Below are 20508 nucleotides of genomic sequence, written 5' to 3'. Positions count from 1 at the left end.
GGTGTCCTTATATGAAGAGCAAGGGACACCAGAGCTATCTCCCTGCACCATGTGAAGACACTGTGAGAAGGTGGCCAACTGCAAGGCAGGAAGAGAGCCCTCACCAGGAACCAAATAGCCTCCACCTTGATCTTGGACTTCCTGCTGTTTAAGCCACCCAGTCTGTAGTATTTTGTTAGGGCCTCCAGCAGACTAATCCATCTAAAAAAGAAAGTCCTGGTGTCCTTCTTTCTTCAGTGGGGCTCTACATGGTTGAATGACAACCTGTAGAAATTGGAAGAGTTCCAAGAGCTATGGCACAGAAATTACATCCACTTTTCCTCACATTTTGCATGGATGATTCATAAGCATGCTCTTACTTCAGCCCTTGTCCCCAGAGACCAATCTTTTAGAGATCTTTTCTTTTAAATAAACAGTCCCTTGGTTTAAGTCCCAATCTTCCTAGGTCCAAAGCCAGCAGTCTCTCTGGAGTGTAACAATTATCCCACTGCCAAAATGTCAGCCCAATACACGCTAACGTAAACCTTTAGAAAGGAAACAAAAACAGAAAATCTCATGCCGTCCAGTTCTTACATTTTTTCAGACCAATGAAAAATGTTAACAAAATGAGCTGCAAAAGTTCAGTATTTGTTTCTCAGTGAATTAGGAGGGTTTGTTTTGTTTTGTTTTTTTGTGGGTTTTTTTAAGGGGCATTCTGCTATATTATCACTTTTCCAATTTCTGGCCAAACCCCTGTAGTTTTCATCACGCATCATTTTTGTGATTAATGACGTGCACCCAGTTAATGGAAAACAGCAGATTAGGTTTCCGCTAATAGTTTTGGAAGTTATGTCTGCCTGCCTCATTTGGTAACAACCTCACTGTTCAGTAAGAAACTAATGGATTTAATCCCAAAGCAGAACTTAGTTTACGCATACTAGACAGGTCAGATTTCCAGAGTGGAGAAAATTATACTTTAGAGGTATGCTGATCTTCCATTGAAATTTAACACCGAGATCATGCCTCATAATTTTTTTTCCATTTTACTTCTATTTAGTAAACAATTTAAAAATTTACAATACTTACTTGAGGCCTATAAAAATAGGCAGAATTAGTATCTTGTGACCATTGCAAGTAAAACAAACATAATACGATATTTTCTATAATTAGTATGCTGAGCAGAAAAGACATCTATTGCCTTGAAGACACAGGTGAGAAACAGTTCCTTACATATTAGCGTATCAATGCAGTGCTTATGTCATAAAAGAAACTGCATTTCCTTGTTTTATTTCACTACAGAAAGTGCTAGCTCTAAATAATTGTGGTTTAAGAAAAACTATCTAGTACAGGAGAAAGCTAGTCCCATTTTGGCCTCAAAATACTTTGGAAACAAATCTATCTTTTGTTTTCATTTCCCTGCTACATTTCATATTTATCTCTCTTAAGTCATTTAACAATTGCTGTATTATTTCAAATTTTATCTAGGTATGTTTCACATTTCCTATCTGGACTAGGCTCCTTAAGGCTACACTCCACATCTGTTTTGCATTATTATCTCTGACATCACCAAGCAAGACGGTAAGGCTCAGAGGAAGAGGGACAGTAAGGCTCAGAGGAAGAGGGACGTGCCCAGTATACCCAAGGGTGAGTACGGTTTGACCTCATGCTAATAAGGTGTCAAGTAAGTTGACATTTTAATAAATAAAAAACCTAAACGGAATAGCATGGAGGGGGAGGAAAGTCTAGGTGAAGCACAGGGGATTTTCAGAGCAGTGAAAAAACTCTGTATAATATTATAATGATTGATACATGTCATGCATTTGTCAGACTCTTAGAAGGTACAACACCAAGAGTGAACCTTAAAATTAAGTACGGACTTTGAGCGATTATGATGTCAATGTAGGTTCCTCCATTGTATACCAGTCTGTTGGTTGATGTGGATTATAGGGGAGGCTATACATATGTGGGGGTGGAGGATATATGGGAAATCTCTGTACCTTCCTCTCAATTTTGCTGTGAACCTAAAACTGCTCTAAAAAAAAAAGAAGTCTATTTTAAAAATAGCATGATTTCAAAACAAGAAAATTCTGAGCACATATTAAATCTAGTAACGTCTGTAAATTTTTTGTTTACCCATCATAATGTTAACTAAACTTTATGGTAAACACATACTATGTGTCAGACACTTTTCTAAACACCATATATATGGACTCATGTGATAAAATAAGCCAATGAGGTAGGTACTATTGTGGTCCTCATTTTTCAGAGGAGGGGACTACAGTCAAAGAGATTAAGGAATATGCCTAATGCCACCCAGCTGCAAAATTAAAGTCAAGATTCACCCAGAATGGCTGGCCCCAAGTTCATGAGCCTTATCCTGCTCTGCTAGGTAACCAGAATTCATTATTTGGAGAATCATTTTTGCCTTCATTTCACAATGTCATGTATATTATTTTTTCCTTTTTCAAATAAGAGGTTAAATTTCTTGGGATTAAAAACTACTGTCTTGCCCCACCGGAGGGTCACAGTTCGATTCCCGATCAGGGCACGTGCCTGGGTTGCGGGCTGGATCCCCAGTGTGGGGGGTGCAGGAGGCAGCTGATCAATGATTCTCTCTCATCATTGATGTTTTTATCTTTCTATCCCTCTCCCCTCCTCTCTGAAATCAATAAAAAATATTTTTTGGGGAAAAAAACTACTATCTCCTCATTTTTTAATAATCCATAGCAAATATGATTAAATTACCACATCGACCTGCAGTTTAGGCATCTGGCAAGATGGAAACACTAGGAAGGACAAATCAGAGCAGATTTTTATTTCAACAGGAAAATGGAGAAGAGAGGAACACTGCAGGTATGTGAAAGCAACGGAGCTTTGTCACACAAAATGAGGGGATTTCCCCCCACTTCTAGGAGTATGATTTTTATACAAAAATTAGCCCATATTAATTAAAGGTAGTTTCACTTGGGCTTTCTTTTTGGTAGTTTTTACTGTTGTTAAAGTTGGGTGAGAAAGGGGATGATTAGAGAAGTGGTCAGATATTAATGGCTCAAGCAAAGAAAATATAGGATTCCCCTCTAGAAATACAACAAAAGACAAGGAATTAGCTTTAGCCAGTTTTAACCAGCTCAATGGATAGAACATCAGCCTGGGGACTGAAGTGTCCTGGGTTGGATTCCAGTCAAGGGCACACGCTGGGTTGCAGGCTCCATCCCCAGTAGGGGGTGTGCAGGAGGCATCCAGTCAATGATTCTCTCTCATCACTGATGTTTCTATCTCTCTCTTCCTCTCCCGTCCTCTCTGAAATCAACACACATATATATCTTTTTTAAAAAGACAAGGAATTAGAAAAAGTAGAGTATAAAAAAAAGGTTCAAGAAGTTTGGAGAGTATAAGTTCTCTGGAAAAGAGAAATTGAGTTAAATTATGGGGAAAAAGAGAATAATTTTTATGCATGTCTTTACTTAATCTAGAATCTGGGAAAAATAAAAAATAAAATAGCAGTGTTTCTTTAAGAATGAAAATGAGTAAGCAGCTAGCATGACCCACTGCAATGGCTACATTTTTAAAAAATCCATAAAGATTCTGCATTAAGCAGTAGTCAAAAGTTTTCATGCTGTTTCCTAATAGCGAAAAGGCAACATAAATATAGTTTGTGTTGAGCTGGTTGTTTCTAATAACTGATGTACAGGTACAAATACGTATCTAACTGACAGAATCGATGAAAACATCAACCAAATAATTTATTGAGCACTAACTAAGCACATGAAAAATGTTCTACTCTGCTATTCACTCTCATTGATTGTGAAGTTTTGCAGGTTAAGGGAAAATGTGTGGAAGCAATGTAAGCACTTAAAAAATGATCTGTGGCTCAAATTTCAATCTGCAACAGACATTTACCCATAGGTTCTATATATTTCACAGTCTTTTTCTCTGACAAGAGATCTCCAAAAAGATCTCACTGGCCAGGTTGAAACCTTCACAGAACCTTTTTACACTGCTGACTTAAACATGACAGGTACATGTAAACTGGAGGGCTTTGTCATGTAAAATAAGACTGAACAAAGAAGCATTCATCCAGTTCTAGGTACTATAACTCAACATTAAAATTAATATTGCAGAATCTGGGCCATACAAAGAGTTATTAATGTATATTACTCAAAGGGAGATGTTAGAAAAAAATAAGGGGAAAGTAATCAATGCATGTCATTTCTTAGTCACAAAGGAACAGAAGTATTATACCATAGAGATTATTTGCTGGATTCATCAAACTCGATTTTATTTTAAAGTACAACCAACAATTCAATTCCTTCACCAACTATCTACACAGGTAGCAAAGAGCAATCAGGGTTGACTATAGGCAATATGACCCTAGAACCCAAAATTTTAACAATTTTGCTAGACTTGTTCTTTGGGCCTTGTAGGAAGTCTGAATACGTTGACAGTATTGTTTTGCTGAATCAAAGCCTTTTCTTTTTTTCAGCTATTGAAGTCAATATGACAGTGCGTGGTGAGGGTGCCCCAGCAATGCCAGCCAGGAGCCCCCTGTTGTCAGAGATGAGCCCACTGGCCTTTCTTCCAGTACTGGAGTACTAGTCCACCAATCCAGCTACCACAAATGCAGCCCTCCCAAAGCTCTGACCTCCCAAGAGGCCGGCTCTCCCAGACTGAAGAAAAACATCTTTCTATTCTGGAATAATGGAATCAACTACCTAATGAAACCCCACTGAAATCTCAAAAGACACATAACCCTGAATAGAGAACCTTACCTGTGGAACAACATCTATGAAGCAAAAGGCTTTTAATACATAGGAAATCAACTCAAAACAAAGCAATTAAAACAATACATTGAATTTTCCCCTTCATTGGGAATAAAGACAAACCTAAACTGAAGAAATGGTTAATTTTTAAATAACAGAAATGAAACTGTTCTGAGCTTATAAAGTACTCATTGAACATTACAAAATATACTATTACATAAACACATTCTCATTAAACTCTTTAACAAACTACAAATAAGTAAGCCATTTAAAAGTTTAAATTGCAAGTTCTGACACAAAAGTGAACTTTCAAAAGAGGTAACTTTCTATTTCCAGGAACTGAATGTCATAGTGAGGATTATTGAACACTCTCTGATCCTGTAAATGAACTTCTGGTGGGGAAAAATCCAAAGACATGTGTGGAAAGCTTTCCTTATTTCGTTTGCTTAAATTTTTTTTATTTTTATTCCTTACTAGAGGATATATTTTTATTGTTGTTTGCTTAATTTTTTTTTATTTTTATTCCTTACTAGAGGATATATTTTTATTGTTGTTGAGAGAGAGAGAGAGAGAGAGAGAGAAAGAGCCAGTGAGAAAGAGAAACCTCAATGTGAGAGAGAAACCTCAATCTGTTGCCTACCATACGTGCCCCATCCAGGGATCGAACAATAACCTAGGTATGTACCCTAACAAGGAATTGAACCCTCAACCTTTTGATATATGGGACCATGCTCCAACCAACCGAGCCACCTAGCCAGAACTGTTTACTTATTTTTATTCTTCAAGTAACTGACAAAATTATTCAAATTGCCTCCCTTTTAAATAACTTATTTCATGAAACACTATTTCATGTTTATTTTCCAGATGTTATTTTCAAGAAGTGAGTAAACCAATCACATCTGAATATTGCATTCAAATCAAAAACTATTTCTTCCTGCACAGACACACAGAAATATATCTGTCAATAAGTAGCTTTTTGCCAAACAACCAACAAATTTTGTACCTGAACTACTTTTTTCCTATAGGTGGAATGATTTTTCTCCATTTTTCAAGATTTTGTGCCAAGGTATTCAAACATTTGCTCAAGGAAGGGGTGGGGGAGGGTTAGATGGACAACCTTACATTTCTATGGGGCTAATATTTACATCTGAGCATTATATACATGGTGAGGGGCAATGACATCAAAGCATTAACCAGAAAAGAAAGGATGATTACCTGATATTCGTTGGGCCAAAAGGTGCTCACGGCTAGCTCAGCCCGAAGCCAATCTCTACCCGTGAATCCAGTCACATTCCAAATTGGATTGGCAAGAGGTCCTTTGTTCACCCTAACTAATATGTTCAAAGTGCCAGGGTTCAACCCTTTCTGGCTATATAACAGGTAACTGAAATCAATACAGTGAGTATCATTCTCCTTCATTGTAGGCAGCTGAAGTCTGGCTTTTTCTCCAGGGTCGTGGTCTGAAGAGTCCACTATCATATAGGAACCTGAAATGACATTACATATAATAAAGTTAAATAAATATATAAGCAAAAAGGAATATATAAAAGAAAGAATACTAAACACAATACCAATCTATTCTGAGTGTTACATTTAACTCAGGATTACATCTTCCAGAACAGAGACACAGATACCAAACAAGTAAATAAATGAAGTTCTTATAGGTGACAGATATTGTTCAAAGCACATAACATGTATTATACATTTTCTCTCTGCAATAACCTGTTATTAATCCTATTTCACAAATTAGAAAATTGAGAAATAATTAGTAACTTCTTTGACTATTTGAATAGTCAAACAGGTAGAGCCTGGTTCAAATCCACATGTGACTAAATAATCTTTAGTATTACTAAGCAGAAGTCTTTTAATTTCAAACAAACAAAGCAAGACCTTATGGGCCTGATTTACATAGAACATGCATCTTTCCTTTTCCATATTCATAATATTATTGCAGAGAAATGGACTAAAAGTGTAGATACTACAATCAGTTCTATGTCCAATCCCAAGATCATCAGTTATAAAAGCTGTGTAACCTTTTGCAGTGTACCGCCCACTCTGAACTTCAGTTCAGAAAAAAAAAGTATACTTTGCAGTGTAAGTCTGATGACTAAAATTTTAAAATGTCAAAATTTCTAGACCAAGAATCTGATATAGGGAAGATTCACTTGTCTAGAGCCTCATCCATGAAGCTTTCAGCTAATCATCATGGCCATTGGTCCCAATTCTGCAGTAGTCCTTATGCTCTTCTATAGCTTCAGGAACCTGGTTTGAAAATCACAAATCTACCCTACTTCCGTTGATTTAATAAATATTCACTGGTTGTCTATCATGGGAAGGCACAGGACATAAAGAGCCCTATCCTCACAGTATCTCATAGTCCCACCCTCAAACATACAGTTCCTGCACTGTAGGCAAATGTCATATAGTACAAAGTTCAAAAATGGAACTTGAACATCAGCTGATGGTATTAGTTCAAGGTCATCTCCGGAAAAACAATCAGTGTTTCTCATGTCACTATGCATTTTAACAAGGACACATACCACAGAAATGGAAATATATTTCTTGATTATACTTAAGGTTGAACACAAATTTTTATTGTACAATAAATACTTCCCCCTAGGATGTAAATTTAACCTAAATGTGTTAGGCGTAGTGTTACAGAACGCAGTGTCACAAGGGTTGTATTTGGACCTCTCTTCCTAAGCAATTTATAGGATTAATCAACCCTTTGGGTTTCCTCCCTAAAACTTTTACCCATGATACTAAACATTCATTGACTGTCAGTCTAATTAGTTCAATTAAATGCCCCCAAATGTATGCAAACCATGTAAGATAGAGGACTTCTACTACATAGGAAATCAAAAGTTTAAATCTGACCAATTCCCATTTGGTGGTATTATGATTCAGAGCTTGTGGCAAGATTTGATATGATAACTCTGATACTGTAATAATAACCTGGTTATTATTAACAGGGGAGGAGTAAAGGGAAGACTAGATAATATAGGTATGCCATTTATACAGCTTTGCTAATTTAACGGTCTCCAAGTCTCTTCCCTGCTGATGGTTGAAGGAAGGACCTGGACAAAGGCAGTTTGCAAGCATGCCCAGTAAGGTCTGAGTGACAGGAATGTGCCTACCTGCCTCTCAGTCACACCTGGGAGCTAGTCAGTGGACAGAATAGGCGTGGTCACTGCAAGCACGTGAAACATGAATATTTAAACTTTGAAACAAACAAATGAGAGCTCCCTCCTCCTCCTCCTCCTCCTCCTCCTCCTCCTCCTCCTCCACCTCCACCTCCACCTCCACCTCCTGACTCCTGTTACAGGAGGTTAGCCATGTGGGTCCCCACTCAATGGACTAAGGGACTTTAAGTAGTTGAACCTGTTTGCCACATGCAACAGAAGCTCTGAACACGGGCTGGGCTCTCCTGGAGGCCCAGCTCTCTCAGGACTGGTCTAAGAGGCATGGGACTTTGGAATCCAAGAAATGTAACTCCACACAAACAAAGCCTTTTACCACATCTCGTTCGCCTGTGGGGCTTCTGAAAATTCTTATTTCAGTGGTACCCCAAGAACCTGAACCCCACTCCCACGAGCAAGGGAGGAATTGGATTCTCCAGTGACAGCACTATCAGGCCAAGTACAGAATAAGCTCACTAAAGTGATAGTCACTGATAGTACTTTCACATCATTTTTCCCAGTTCTCATCTTCTCTTGTAACTTGGAATTCCTTTTTTCCTCCCTTCCTGATTCTAATAGATTGCACACTAACAAATACATTGGCCATGTATATTTTTGGAAAAGTTAAATGCTCTTTTTTTTTTCCCCAACAGGATATCCTGGATCCCAACCCAATTTATAGAAGCAGGATGTTTCTATTTTGGCTATTTTCACATTCAGAAGCCCATCACTGCTTTATGGAGATGTTTTTCAAATTCACCACAGCAGAGCAGACTAATTATTGCTTTAACTATGGCCAGGCCTGAGATCTTGGATATGATACTCAGTGTTATTGGGTCTCAACCTCTTCACAGACTGGTGACCTATTCCTCCACTGCTATAATCATTCTTATTTTTTCAGTGACATAGTATAGCAGCAGTGCACCTAAATTGTCTTTACAAGTATGTATTATGATTTCTGGCTGTCAATTTTAAAGTAGTGACCCAAATGACTTATGGATTTTCAAATAGCCATTTTCTCCCCGATAAGTTAAACTTGGAATAAAATATGCGTTGCCTCACACTTTATGATATTCAGTATAGTAGCATGTTATTTACCATTAAGACCATTTAGTAATTTTTAGCTAGTTACACTTTTAAACAACAATAATTTTCTTACTAAGGAAAAGAACAAAGTATATTAATTAGTCAGAACATCAATCTCATCATTATTAGAAAGACAACAGTCACAAAATAAAAAGCTGTCCAAACTATTTCAGCATTTCAAGGGTATTCAATGCAGGTTAAATAAAATGTTTTAAAAGTGCTGATATTTCATTTCTGTAAGGTTACTTCTTGTAAATGGGCTCTTTTTAAATAATGTGAACATTTCATTGGAAAACATATTAGTACTTTTTTGAAGGTGGAATACAAAACTAGGAGGATTCCCTTCCCCGGTACATCTCTAAAGTGTGTGTGGGCTCCACCCTCTGCTCTTGCTCTTGGCGCTCGGAGCTCTTCCTGGGCCATGTCCTGCCAGAGCTTCCACAGCCGCCGTCAGGCTCCTTCCTCCGGTGACACCGTGCACGCCAGCTGCAGACTCCTGTTTCCAGCTGCTTCCTACTGTAAAGGGGCTTTCTTGTCAGTGCAGCCTGCCTCTGCTACTTTTTTTTTTTTTAGTGTTGTGGGGCAGTATGCACTGACTAGTATTGCACAGTTCCAGGAAGGAAGAAGCAGGCACTAGCACCAAAGGCTCTCTAAATACAGAAGCAATGAACCCAGTAGGCACCGTGAAGGTAGCTGCCTGTTTGACCTGAATCCCTTCCATCATCCCAAACACAGAAAAAAATATGCTATTCTTATCAACTTACAAAAACCACCTCTACAGTCTCCCAGAATAAATAGTTGCCAACTCCTGGAGTCATAAAATTCTACAATATGCGTTTCCCTTATATTTTTTAAATTTTGTTTTATTGCTTAAAGTATTACAAAAAGTATTATATATGTCTCCTTCCCCCCCCCCTCCCCTTGACATTCCCCCGGCCTCCCCTACCCCACAGTGTCTTGTGTCCATTGGTTATGCTTATATGCATGCATACAAGTCCTTCGGTTGATCTCTTACCCCCCACCCTCTGCCCCCCAACCCTCCCCGGCCATTTTTTAGATTAAAATGTCAGTTTACTTACTATTGTTCTGTTACCAGCTAACTAATCCCTCAGATGTCTAATGAATTAAATTCTATTTAGTTGTGATTCAGCTACCTCAACACTTAATAATGAAACTTCTGTGTGAACATACGTATAATGTACTAACTTTTAAAGTGTCCTTACAAATATTCCTTACGGGCTCTTGGATAATGGAATTCTCAAATATATCATTTAAGACATTGGAGAAAAAGGTAAGGCTTATAATATCTTTTTAAGTGCAACCTTCTGGAGAGCAATTTGGCAATGAGAATCAAAACCGTTAAAAGAGACATATACTGTTTGGTCTGGCAATTCCAACTCTAGGAATGTCCATTAGATAAAAAAAATCCTGTATATTTACAAAGAGATAGTTTTAAAAAGATGCTCATCTCATCATTACACTGTTTAAAATAGAGAAAATCAGAAGTGTTTTATATGTCCGATAATACACAATTTGTAAAATTATGATAAATCAGTTTGATGAATAGTTAAGTAGTCTTTAAGAATAATATTAAAACAAATTTAATGGAAAATAGTCACAATTTGTTAAGTAAAATAAGCAGGTTATAAAATATAGTCATTTATGAAAAATATTTGTTAAATAAATCCATTTGTGTAAATGTATGTGTATTCATGTATAAATATGCATGTACACCCATAAACATGCACATATAACTGGAAAAATACAAAGAATATATAGTAAAATACTAGTTGTGTTATCGAGGTGGGGGGGGCTGTAATTGTCTTCTATTTTCATATTTTTGTTTATATACATTCACAGAATGTTCCACAATAAACATGTAATAGATTTGTACTTTTAAAAAGAGAGAAACTACATGAATACTGCTTTACAAGAGGAATATCAAATGAGTAATAATAAATATTTAGGAAATAAAAACAGGTACTTTGCCTTTAAAAAGTAAATCCTATTTGCATCCTACAGATTAACAGCATTTTGGCTTTCTTTTGACAACAGCAAACAATAACAAGAAAAAACTTCCATTGCAATCCAGTTAAAGAGAGAGAGAGAAGTAGAGAATACTTAGACTAAATAGCATTTGTTATTAAAAGAATAGCCGAAGAAAATAAGTCCCATAATCATAAACACCAGTCTAATATCTAGATGAATAAATAATGCCCTATGAATTGTATGTCTTAATGAAAATTTTATCTTTAAGCTCTACTTCTAGGAATAACATAATAACACAAGAAACAGGATTAACTGCAAAGAAAATAATGAATAATAAATAAGTTTCCATACTTCATCCTAAAACTCCTTCTATATAGTACATCAACATAATAATTTTATTGTCAGTTCTTATTCAAAATCCAGTAAATGTGCCCTATAAACTAAACAGAGAAATGCCCACTTTCCTACTGACACCCTTCCAGGATCTGATCACACAGCAATTTTGCCATGTTTTCTCTCACTACTACTCCTCACAAGCCACCTTCTCCAACCTGGCAGAACCCGCACTATTTTCTCCGCATAGCATGCTGGTTTTCCTCTCCAGGTGGGCTCATGTTCTTGGAAGAGAGCCTCCCCTTATCTAAACCCCTACCCAACTGTATCCATTGTTCTTCCTCAGCCCCAGCCCATGTCCAGCTTTCCCTACCTTGATGCACAGCTTCTGCCTTCCTGGTTAATGATGCACTGCTTTTGAACAAATTTTAAATAACATATATAGGGGCCACTTATCTCTCTCGGAAGAGTAAAATGTTTTCTTGGAAAGCACCTAATTCCGAGTCCAATCAGAAGAGAGAAGCTACACGGTAAATGTAACAGTGAAAGTGTGATAGAAAGAAGGTTTTAGCTAAAATTAGCACAATATTCTCCTCCTTCCTAACTGCTACATGTAAAGATTTAGAAACTGGGCCAAACATTGTGCTAATATTCCCCTACAACAAGCAAAAGCATGAATCTTCTTGGTCTGCACTCTGACCACCAAAATTTTCATTAAGTCTTCTGTCAGGACTAAATAAGCTTGTCTATATGTGCTATAGCTTGCTGAGTAGAAGGATCTTAATATTTGTCCTTTTAGGCATGCTCACTCCTTTTTCTATCAAATAGTAAAGAGATTCATGCTGGAAAATGAAAAGAACACCTGCAAATGTAAAAATGAGATGACAGTGTTAAAAATTACCACACTTAAAAATTCCCAATTCAGTGGCACTTGAACCTTTCTCAAACTTTCCCTCACCCGTTTACAGCTCTACCTAACACCTTTCACTCCAATGCGTCAACACCCTCCTTCCCAGGTCTTTGCTTCCTATTCTTTTCTAACCCTCCTTTCCAGAAAGCTCTTTCTTTCTTTGAAACCTGTCATAAATATATAATATTCTCCCTGGAAACGCAGATACACACACACAGTCTTACAAACAATAGCAAAGGACTCATAGATGTAAGTTTAAGGTCTCCTAAGATTTCTTCAATTCTGAAATTGCGTCATTCCCCCCATGGCTCTTCTTGTTATGTGGTACTGAAATGTTCTGAGAGGTAGCTGCTAAAATAAAAAGCAGCTTGAGAGAGAATAATAAGAGATATGTTACAAAGGCAAAAGAGTCTGTCCTATAGCAAACTTTGCAATCATCACTTGCCTTCTCAAAGGAAGCAAGATTGGAAAGAATAATTAAAGATAGGAGAAGGTAGTTCAGTCTGCACCCTCTGGAAACTGCCAAAAGACTAAATATCACACTAACAATTCCAGCCTGTTTTCTGAATGTACTTTAACTCTGTCAATAACAGAAGGCAAGAAATTAAAGTCAGTAGCGAATGAGTGGACGGTACTTCAATATTCCCATATAAATGGATATTCCCAAAGTCAAAACATTGTGTTAAATAGTCTTAGTATGTCTAAAGGTACCAAATATCTATGTTAATATCCCAGAAGAACTAGGCTTTGACTCAAAATTAATAAAAAGAGTCAACAACTACTCCTGGGAAATAAAATGGTAATGATCAATTAGAAAAGAACTCGGGTTGAACAAAATTTCTCACCTGAGTTCTCAGATTCAAGAGTGACCAGACTACAGGAGCAGTTCAAGGGCCAACCACAGAAGCTTCCTTTATTCAGCCAGAAAAGTTCCAAATTACAGTGACAGACACTTTATAAATGATTAAAAAGGAATGAATAACATTTATTCTACTGTAACCCAAATGAAATCATATTTTATCTATGAAATGGTTAAAAAACTCAGGCTCTGAAATCAGAGACCTGATTCTGTAGCTTGACTCTGACGCCACCCACCCACCTCAACCATCCACTTCTCCTCTACCATTTTGTTGTTGTTGTTAATCCTCACCCGAGAATATTTTTCCATTGATTTTTTTTTTAAGAGAGTGAAAGGAATGGGCAGAGAGAGAAACATCAATGTGAGGGAAACACATACATTGGTTGCCTCCTGCACACGGCCTGACCCAGAGTCAGGGATCAAGCTTGCAACTGAGTTACATGCCCTTGACTGGAATCAAACCTGTGATCCTTCAGTTCATGGACTAACACCCTAACCACTGATACAAAACACTGATCTCACAAATGGTAAGGCTCCTCTACCATTTGTGAGACAAATATCTCAGGCCCAGAAAAAATAAGTGTTTTAGATATAATAAAAGTATTGTTTGAAAACACTGTTGTGGGGAATTACAGAAATGGGAACTATCAAAGTGAAAACATCTTTTTTTTTTTTTACAAAGTATTATCTACACCAAAAATCTGTCTGCTTATTTTTGAAAACAGTGCCTGCCCTAGAAAACATAAAGGGGGGGGGGGGGCGCAAAAGGGAATTGAGATTATAAAGAAAGAATTGAGTATATAGAATTTAAGAATCCAAGTGAGAGGAGAAAAAGAGAAAAAAATAAATGATTCAACTTTAAAATGTAAGATCTGGGAAGAAAAAAGAAAAGAGGGAAGAACAGGGTGATAGAGAAAAATGGGGTTATAATTACTTTCTGTCTCTCCAAGTAGCTTCCTAACCCATACAAATATGAAACTGTGGTCCCTGGAAATATAAAAGCATGGCAATAACACCTCAACTGTTGAGATTACTGATTTTGGTCACAAGATAATTAATTGTCTATATTCAAAGATCCTATATAATAAATGCCTAATATGCAAATTGACCAAACTGTGTAACAACCGGTAGCTATGATGTGCACTGATCACCAGGGGGCAGATTCTCAATGCAGGAGCTGCCTCCTGGTGGTCAGTGCCCTCCCACAGGGGGAGCGCCACTCAGTCAGAAGCCAGGCTCATGGCTAACGATCACAGCGGCGGTGGTGGAAGCCTCTCCCACCTCCACTATAGGCGGGCAGTAAGGAGCAAGAGGTCCAGGACTGCGAGAGCCCCAGACTGCAAGAGGGATGTCTGACTGCCGGCTTGGGACATCCCCTGAGGCAGGCAAACATCCCCTGAGGGGCCCCAGACTGCGAGAAGGTGCAGGCCAGGCTGAGGGACCCCTCACCCCCCAGTGGACGAATCTTGTGCACCGGGCCTGTAGTTTAATATAAAATTTAAAAAATAACACATTTCTGTAAGTTTCCAAAGCCTACATTAATTTAAGAGAGCTCTCATGGAATTAGTGTTCCCAATACAGAGCAAAGTCTAATACTGAATCAGATCACTGTTCTCTAAGATAAGCTATTCCACCTCCAACACTGCCAATCCAGCTGTTAATAAAAAAATAAAATAAAATAAAAAATCACCAAAACACACTTGGTCAATTGTGATGAGCAATATTGCAAAATGGTGAGGAAAGAAAGAGCATGAAAATACTTTTCTGACTGTTGTCATACTATTAATTCAACTTACTCTTAGCAAAAATAATCACCCCAGGATACTCATCCAACAAAACATTCCTTTTAAACTTAACCCAAAACCTGCATGACGCAAGTGACCTCCATTCCAACAGTGCTCTTGTTGCCCTGCGAGCAACTGAGATTTGTACTTTAATGTTTTCATAAATGCTTACTTAAGGCTCAATGGGAAAACACAAACATTGAGAAATTGTAGAATTTCAGTTCCCACTAACATTTTAAAGCTTTCTTCTGGGGTATACTGTAGAACAAGCATGTCAAACTCACAGCCCGCAGACCGCCTGCTTCCTTTATTTGGCCTGTGTTAGACTTTGAGTTTGACATGCTTGCTGTAGAAGCTAAAATGAAAAGAGTTTTAGCCAAAGCAAGTGAAGTTGGTCAAGTAACTCTGACCAACAAATGAACACAGGTATTTCCTCACCTCCCGCAAAGGCAGTGCTTTCTTTTATGGAAGAAACAAGGAAACTTTCAGTAATTTAAAACGTTTTACTTTCAGATCTTTCAATCTACTATTGAGATGTATTTTCAGGATTTCAGTAGTAATCATAAGATAGAAACACCTTCAGCACATAGCATAGGATCAATTGCTCACCTTTAGAATAACAGAAGCAAAGTTATATAAATGTCTGTACGTCAACTACAATTAAATTTAAAAAAATTATTTTAAGAAAACAAAACCAAACTGTGGTATATCTTTTTTACAAAAAGGTTGGCTATGGGACCATGTAATGGGAAGATACGATCTGATCCCTTCTTTTTTGTGAGAAAGTGATGTTGGAGCTGTTATCTAAAGAATGAGTCATCGTAGCTGAATAGAAGAAGGAAGATCATTCAAGGCAGCAGAAATCATTTGTGCAAAGAACTTGGACTGGGGAAATTATATTGCATAAGAGAGACTGAAAGATTGGCCAGATAGTAAGAAATAGAAGAGATAAAAATGGAGTTGCAGGAAGTAAACAAACCAAGAGAGCCTTAACTTAAATGTTATAGAAGGAGACTGAGGTTGGGGGAGGCAGAGGTTGCTGTCCTAAAACAGGTGTACATTTTGGAAAATCATGATGGCTACAGTGTACAGAATAGGTGGGTGATGGGATAAAGAGCAGAGTGGATAAGGAAGACCAGTTACAAAGTAGTTGTAGAATTCTAGTAGAGGAAAATTTTATTTAATTATGGTAGTGCATGATAGAGATGATGGGAAGCAACAATCCAAAACCTATATAGGAGGTAAAAATCAACAAGATTTGGAGTTACATAAGATACAGAAGTGAAGAAACAGGTGTCCAAAATGTACAACTGTATCTCTCCCACAAAGACAGTGGTGCCATTCCCTGAGTCTTGGCACAGTGCACAAAGATCAATTTTGGGGAAAATATCAATTCCAGTTCTTCCTTTTAAACAGAAGTTACCGCATTGTTTTCAGCAAAAATAAACTTACTGAAGGATGTTAGAAAGCCCAAGCAATGATTTAAGTAGACCTCGGGATTCCTCCAGTGTAGACCCACTACTGTGTACAGGCAACTGCTCCCAACACCCAGGCTGAGCCTCATATTTTGCTGTCCCTGGATATCTATGTTTCTTCCACCCTTTTCAGAAGGAACTCCTCATTCTGTAGTTAATAACTTCTTGAATCGAAGTTCCTTCGGGTGTCTGGATGATAGAGATTTGGTCATCTGTGAATATCCTAGCTATGTGGACAGCTGAAAGGTGTTTGACTTCTTTCTTAGGCCTTGAGAACTCATAAAGCAAGAAATTCACCAAATATAGGAAAGTCTGCCAAAAAAATAATAAATATCATCCAATAAAGAAGGGGCATTCATTTTGTTGAAATATACCAGAGAAGATGTCAAGTAGACAATCAGATATATGATTCTGTATCTTGGAGGAAAGATCTTGGCTATAAACATTTGTGAATCAGCTGTACGTATATTATACTTGCAAATTCCATAATGCTTTTTGTAAACTTTTGAACAAAATCTTAAATATTTTATAAATATGGCAGTAAATTTAAACAAATAAATGTCACAGCATATATGTATTGTTACGGAACATGGACTGCAACAAGCTGGTTTCAAACCCTTTTATCACTAACTAGAGGCCTGGTGCACAAAATTCGTGCACTCGGTGGGGGGGAGGGGGGGGGAAGCTCCTCAGCCCAGCCTGCACCCTCTCAGTCCAGGAGCCCTCGGGGGATGTCCAGCAGTTGGACATCCTTAGAGCTGCTGCAGAGGCGGGAGAGGCTCCCACCACCACTGCTGCACTCGCCAGCTTGAGCCAGGCTTCTGGCTGAGTGGTGCTCCCACAAGCACTGACCACCAGGCACCAGGGGAAGCTACTGCATTGCGAGTCTGCCCCCTGGTGGTCAGTGTGCGTCATAGCGACCAGTCGTTCCACTGTTCGGTCAATTTGCATAGTAGCCTTTTATCATATAGGATAGTGACAAAAATAATACTAGAGAGACATTCATTTTCAACTTCTAACTTATATGGCTAATTCTAATAACTAAGAATATTCTTTCCATCTTGTACCAAAATATTATTTCAATAGTGATCAACAATTTAGGTGATTTCCAAGACCCCACATCAAACTCTGTCTGCAGCTGGATAAAGCCATTTAACCTTGCACTAACAAGCACACATACCAACTTTGGGTATCTTCAGTATATTCATCTCTTGACCCTCACTACAAACATTTTTGAATTTGAACAACCAATTCCTGATTTATTTTTTCAAATATAAAACCAAAATTGCCTGTTAGTGCACTTTATATGTTTATACTGACCTGCATTCCATTTAAAAGGCAGAGTGTTCTGAGAGAAAAAAACTGACAATATGCAAAAACAGACATATGTGTTTAGAAAGAAAAAAAACTGGAATAAGATTCCCATGGTGATGATCCTCCCCTAGTACTTTTGGCCTTAAATTGCTTCTTAGAATACAGAAAAACACATAAATATCCTTCAACACCAGAAAAGTGAAAATAAATAAATGAGAATCAGACCAGTTCATGAGGATAAATTAGGTGTGCATGAAGAAATTCACACTGACATCAACAATGAGCTTCCAGGGAGGACTTGAAGCTAAGGATGTCCTTAAATTTAAAAAAGGTCTCACAAGGGGCACTGGCCCACCTCGGGGCCTCTGATTCTTCCTCTTAAAATGTAATAACTGAATTGGGTTTCATCATTTGATCGGAAGTACATCACTGATCCTTCCTTTAGAACAGTGGTTCTCAACCTCTGGCCCTTTAAATACAGTTCCTCATGTTGTGGCCCAACCATAAAATTATTTTCATTGCTACTTCATAACTGTAATGTTGCTACTGTTATGAATCATAATGTAAATATCTGACACGTAGGATGGTCTTAGGCGACCCCTGTGAAAGGGTCGTTCGACCACCAATGGGGTCGCGACCCACAGGTTGAGAACCGCTGCTTTAGAGATAGAAATGGCCTGTCAAGTTCATTAGGGTATTAATTGAAAAGTGCTTTCATCATCTTTCTAGTTGCCCAGGATCATATTTGGGATGAAATCTAAGGGTCAAAATTACTACCGTTGCAAGCTGGTAAGGCGCTAAGCAAAAGAAAGATGCAGCAGCATGAGGAACATAAATCTTACACAAACTTAATAGATTTGTTTGGATGCCCTACAAGAATAATAAGATTTCTCCAGTGGCTACAATGTCCACCGAAAATAAGTCATTTTATCTAAGTATAAACATTTTCACGGTTCTCCATTAAATGAGTAAAAATAGCTTGGAGTTCAGTGGTCTGAACTGTCAGAGTGAAACCACACAGCTCATGACATGGACATGGCAAGCAGAGAAGGTTCGAGATGTTTCCTCTGCTGATGAGCTTTGTTTCAGTCACCAGCCCATTTTCTTAAGGAATCCCCTCGTTCTAGCAGACCCAGAAACTGGGTAAGCGTTATTACATTTATCCTAAAAACCTTCAAGTGGGCAAGAAAGCATGCTCTGTTGAATCCCAATGGGCATAAAACACTTTAAGAATAAACCCCTGAGTCAATGTTTCTCAAACATGAGCAAATTACCAATCTTTACAAAGGAAAATTTTCTCACAGACCTCAGTTTTAACCTAAACTATGCACAAATAAATTTTAGTATTATAAAAGTCTTATTCACGCAAATAAATGTAAAAATCAATCAAATTAAATCAACATTTATTTAACATAAATTGTTTGGCAGAATCAATATTGCAAATATTACATTTAATAGCAAAAAATATATACATGTTTGTTTTATATACTACATTTTACTCGGGTTTGATTCTTTTAATTTTGATCACAATTAAACATCATTTGAGTCAATGTTATTATAATTTGTATTTCTTTGATAGAGATTTTAGCCACTGATTTATGCTTTTGATGAAACAATAAATTTAATAATTCCAAAATAGAAAAATAAGAAAAATGTAAATACACTTATTAAAAACTATTTTCTGATTATTCACCATATTTTAAAATGAGGTTTTTATAAGCTAAGATGTACAAATTATAGAACTGCACAAAACACATTACAAAGACAGTATGACATCCAGTGGTCGGCCAACTCATTAGTCAACAGAGCAAAATATCAACAGTACAACGATTGAAATTTCTTTTGAGAGCCAAATTTTTTAAACTTAAACTATATAGGTAGGGTACTCCTAAGGCTTAGGAAGAGCCACACTCAAGGGGCCAAAGAACCTCATGTGGCTCGCGAGCCGCAGTTTGCCGACCACAGACATAGGCTAATATAAAGTCACAATTTACACGTCTCTCATGCTTACATCATGTAATATCTGCCACAGAGTAACTAAATTTTCCCATCACTTTTCTCTATGTGAATTACTGTTAAACCTTCGTCTGTGCACTAAACTATGATGCAGTTGATACTTTGACTAAGAAAAAAAGTAAATGCAATATTAACACAAATATAAATAATGTCTCTGAATTATTTCTCAATCATTCAAGCCATCTTAATTATAAGATGAATAAGTGAATATTAACATACAATTTTTAAGCTTTCACAGAACTCCAAGAATATATGCCAATAGATTAAAATTTAAGAAGCACTTCCCTAACTCAATAAATTTAGCATTAAAGGAAATTCATCATTTTTAATACAGATAACTGTAGAGTAAGAAAATAGGCACAAAAAAACACACTGGAACAAAAGTATGTTTACACAGCCTAAATTCATTTTCTTGGAAGAAAATCAATAACTTTACTTTTTTCAAAAGAAAAAAAAATTTTTTTAAAGATACACAAAGGGATTCACCCCCTAAAATAAGAACCACTGGCCGGCCGGTGTGGCTCAGTGGTTGAGCATCGACCTATGAACCAGGAGGTCATGGTTGGGTTCCTGGTCAGGTCATATGCCTGAGTTTCAGGCTCAATCCCCAGTGCGGGGTGTGCAGCAGGCAGGTGAACAATGATTCGCTCTCATCATTGATGTTTCTATCTCTCTCTCCCCTTCTCCTTCTTCTCTGAAATAAAAAAAAAAAAATATTTTTTAAAAAGGACCACCGCCTTATGTCCCATGCCCTCCTCTTTACCCCCAAACGTTAGGATTTAAAACAAGGAAAGGCTCTGCTTTCTCTTAGCACAGTAAAGAAA

The 20508-nt window shown here is 37.5% G+C and overlaps 1 protein-coding gene across 5 annotated transcripts in view; it reads right to left on the bottom strand.

Moving 5' to 3' along the window:
* PTPRK (protein tyrosine phosphatase, receptor type K) overlaps positions 1–20508 on the bottom strand; it is a 466477-nt gene that overhangs the window by 277259 nt on the left and 168710 nt on the right. For all 5 annotated transcript variants that reach the window (XM_006095061.2, XM_006095062.2, XM_023759153.1 and 2 more), the window contains exon 3: positions 5955–6226. In XM_006095061.2, the coding sequence (XP_006095123.1) occupies positions 5955–6226 (272 nt within the window). The remainder of the gene's footprint in view (positions 1–5954; positions 6227–20508) is intronic.

The sequence above is a fragment of the Myotis lucifugus genome, unplaced genomic scaffold, assembly GCF_000147115.1.
Source record: "Myotis lucifugus unplaced genomic scaffold, Myoluc2.0 scaffold_150, whole genome shotgun sequence".
Lineage (NCBI taxonomy): Eukaryota > Metazoa > Chordata > Mammalia > Chiroptera > Vespertilionidae > Myotis > Myotis lucifugus.
Note: the sequence above shows the minus strand (reverse complement) of the source record. Positions and strands in the feature narration are given on the sequence as shown.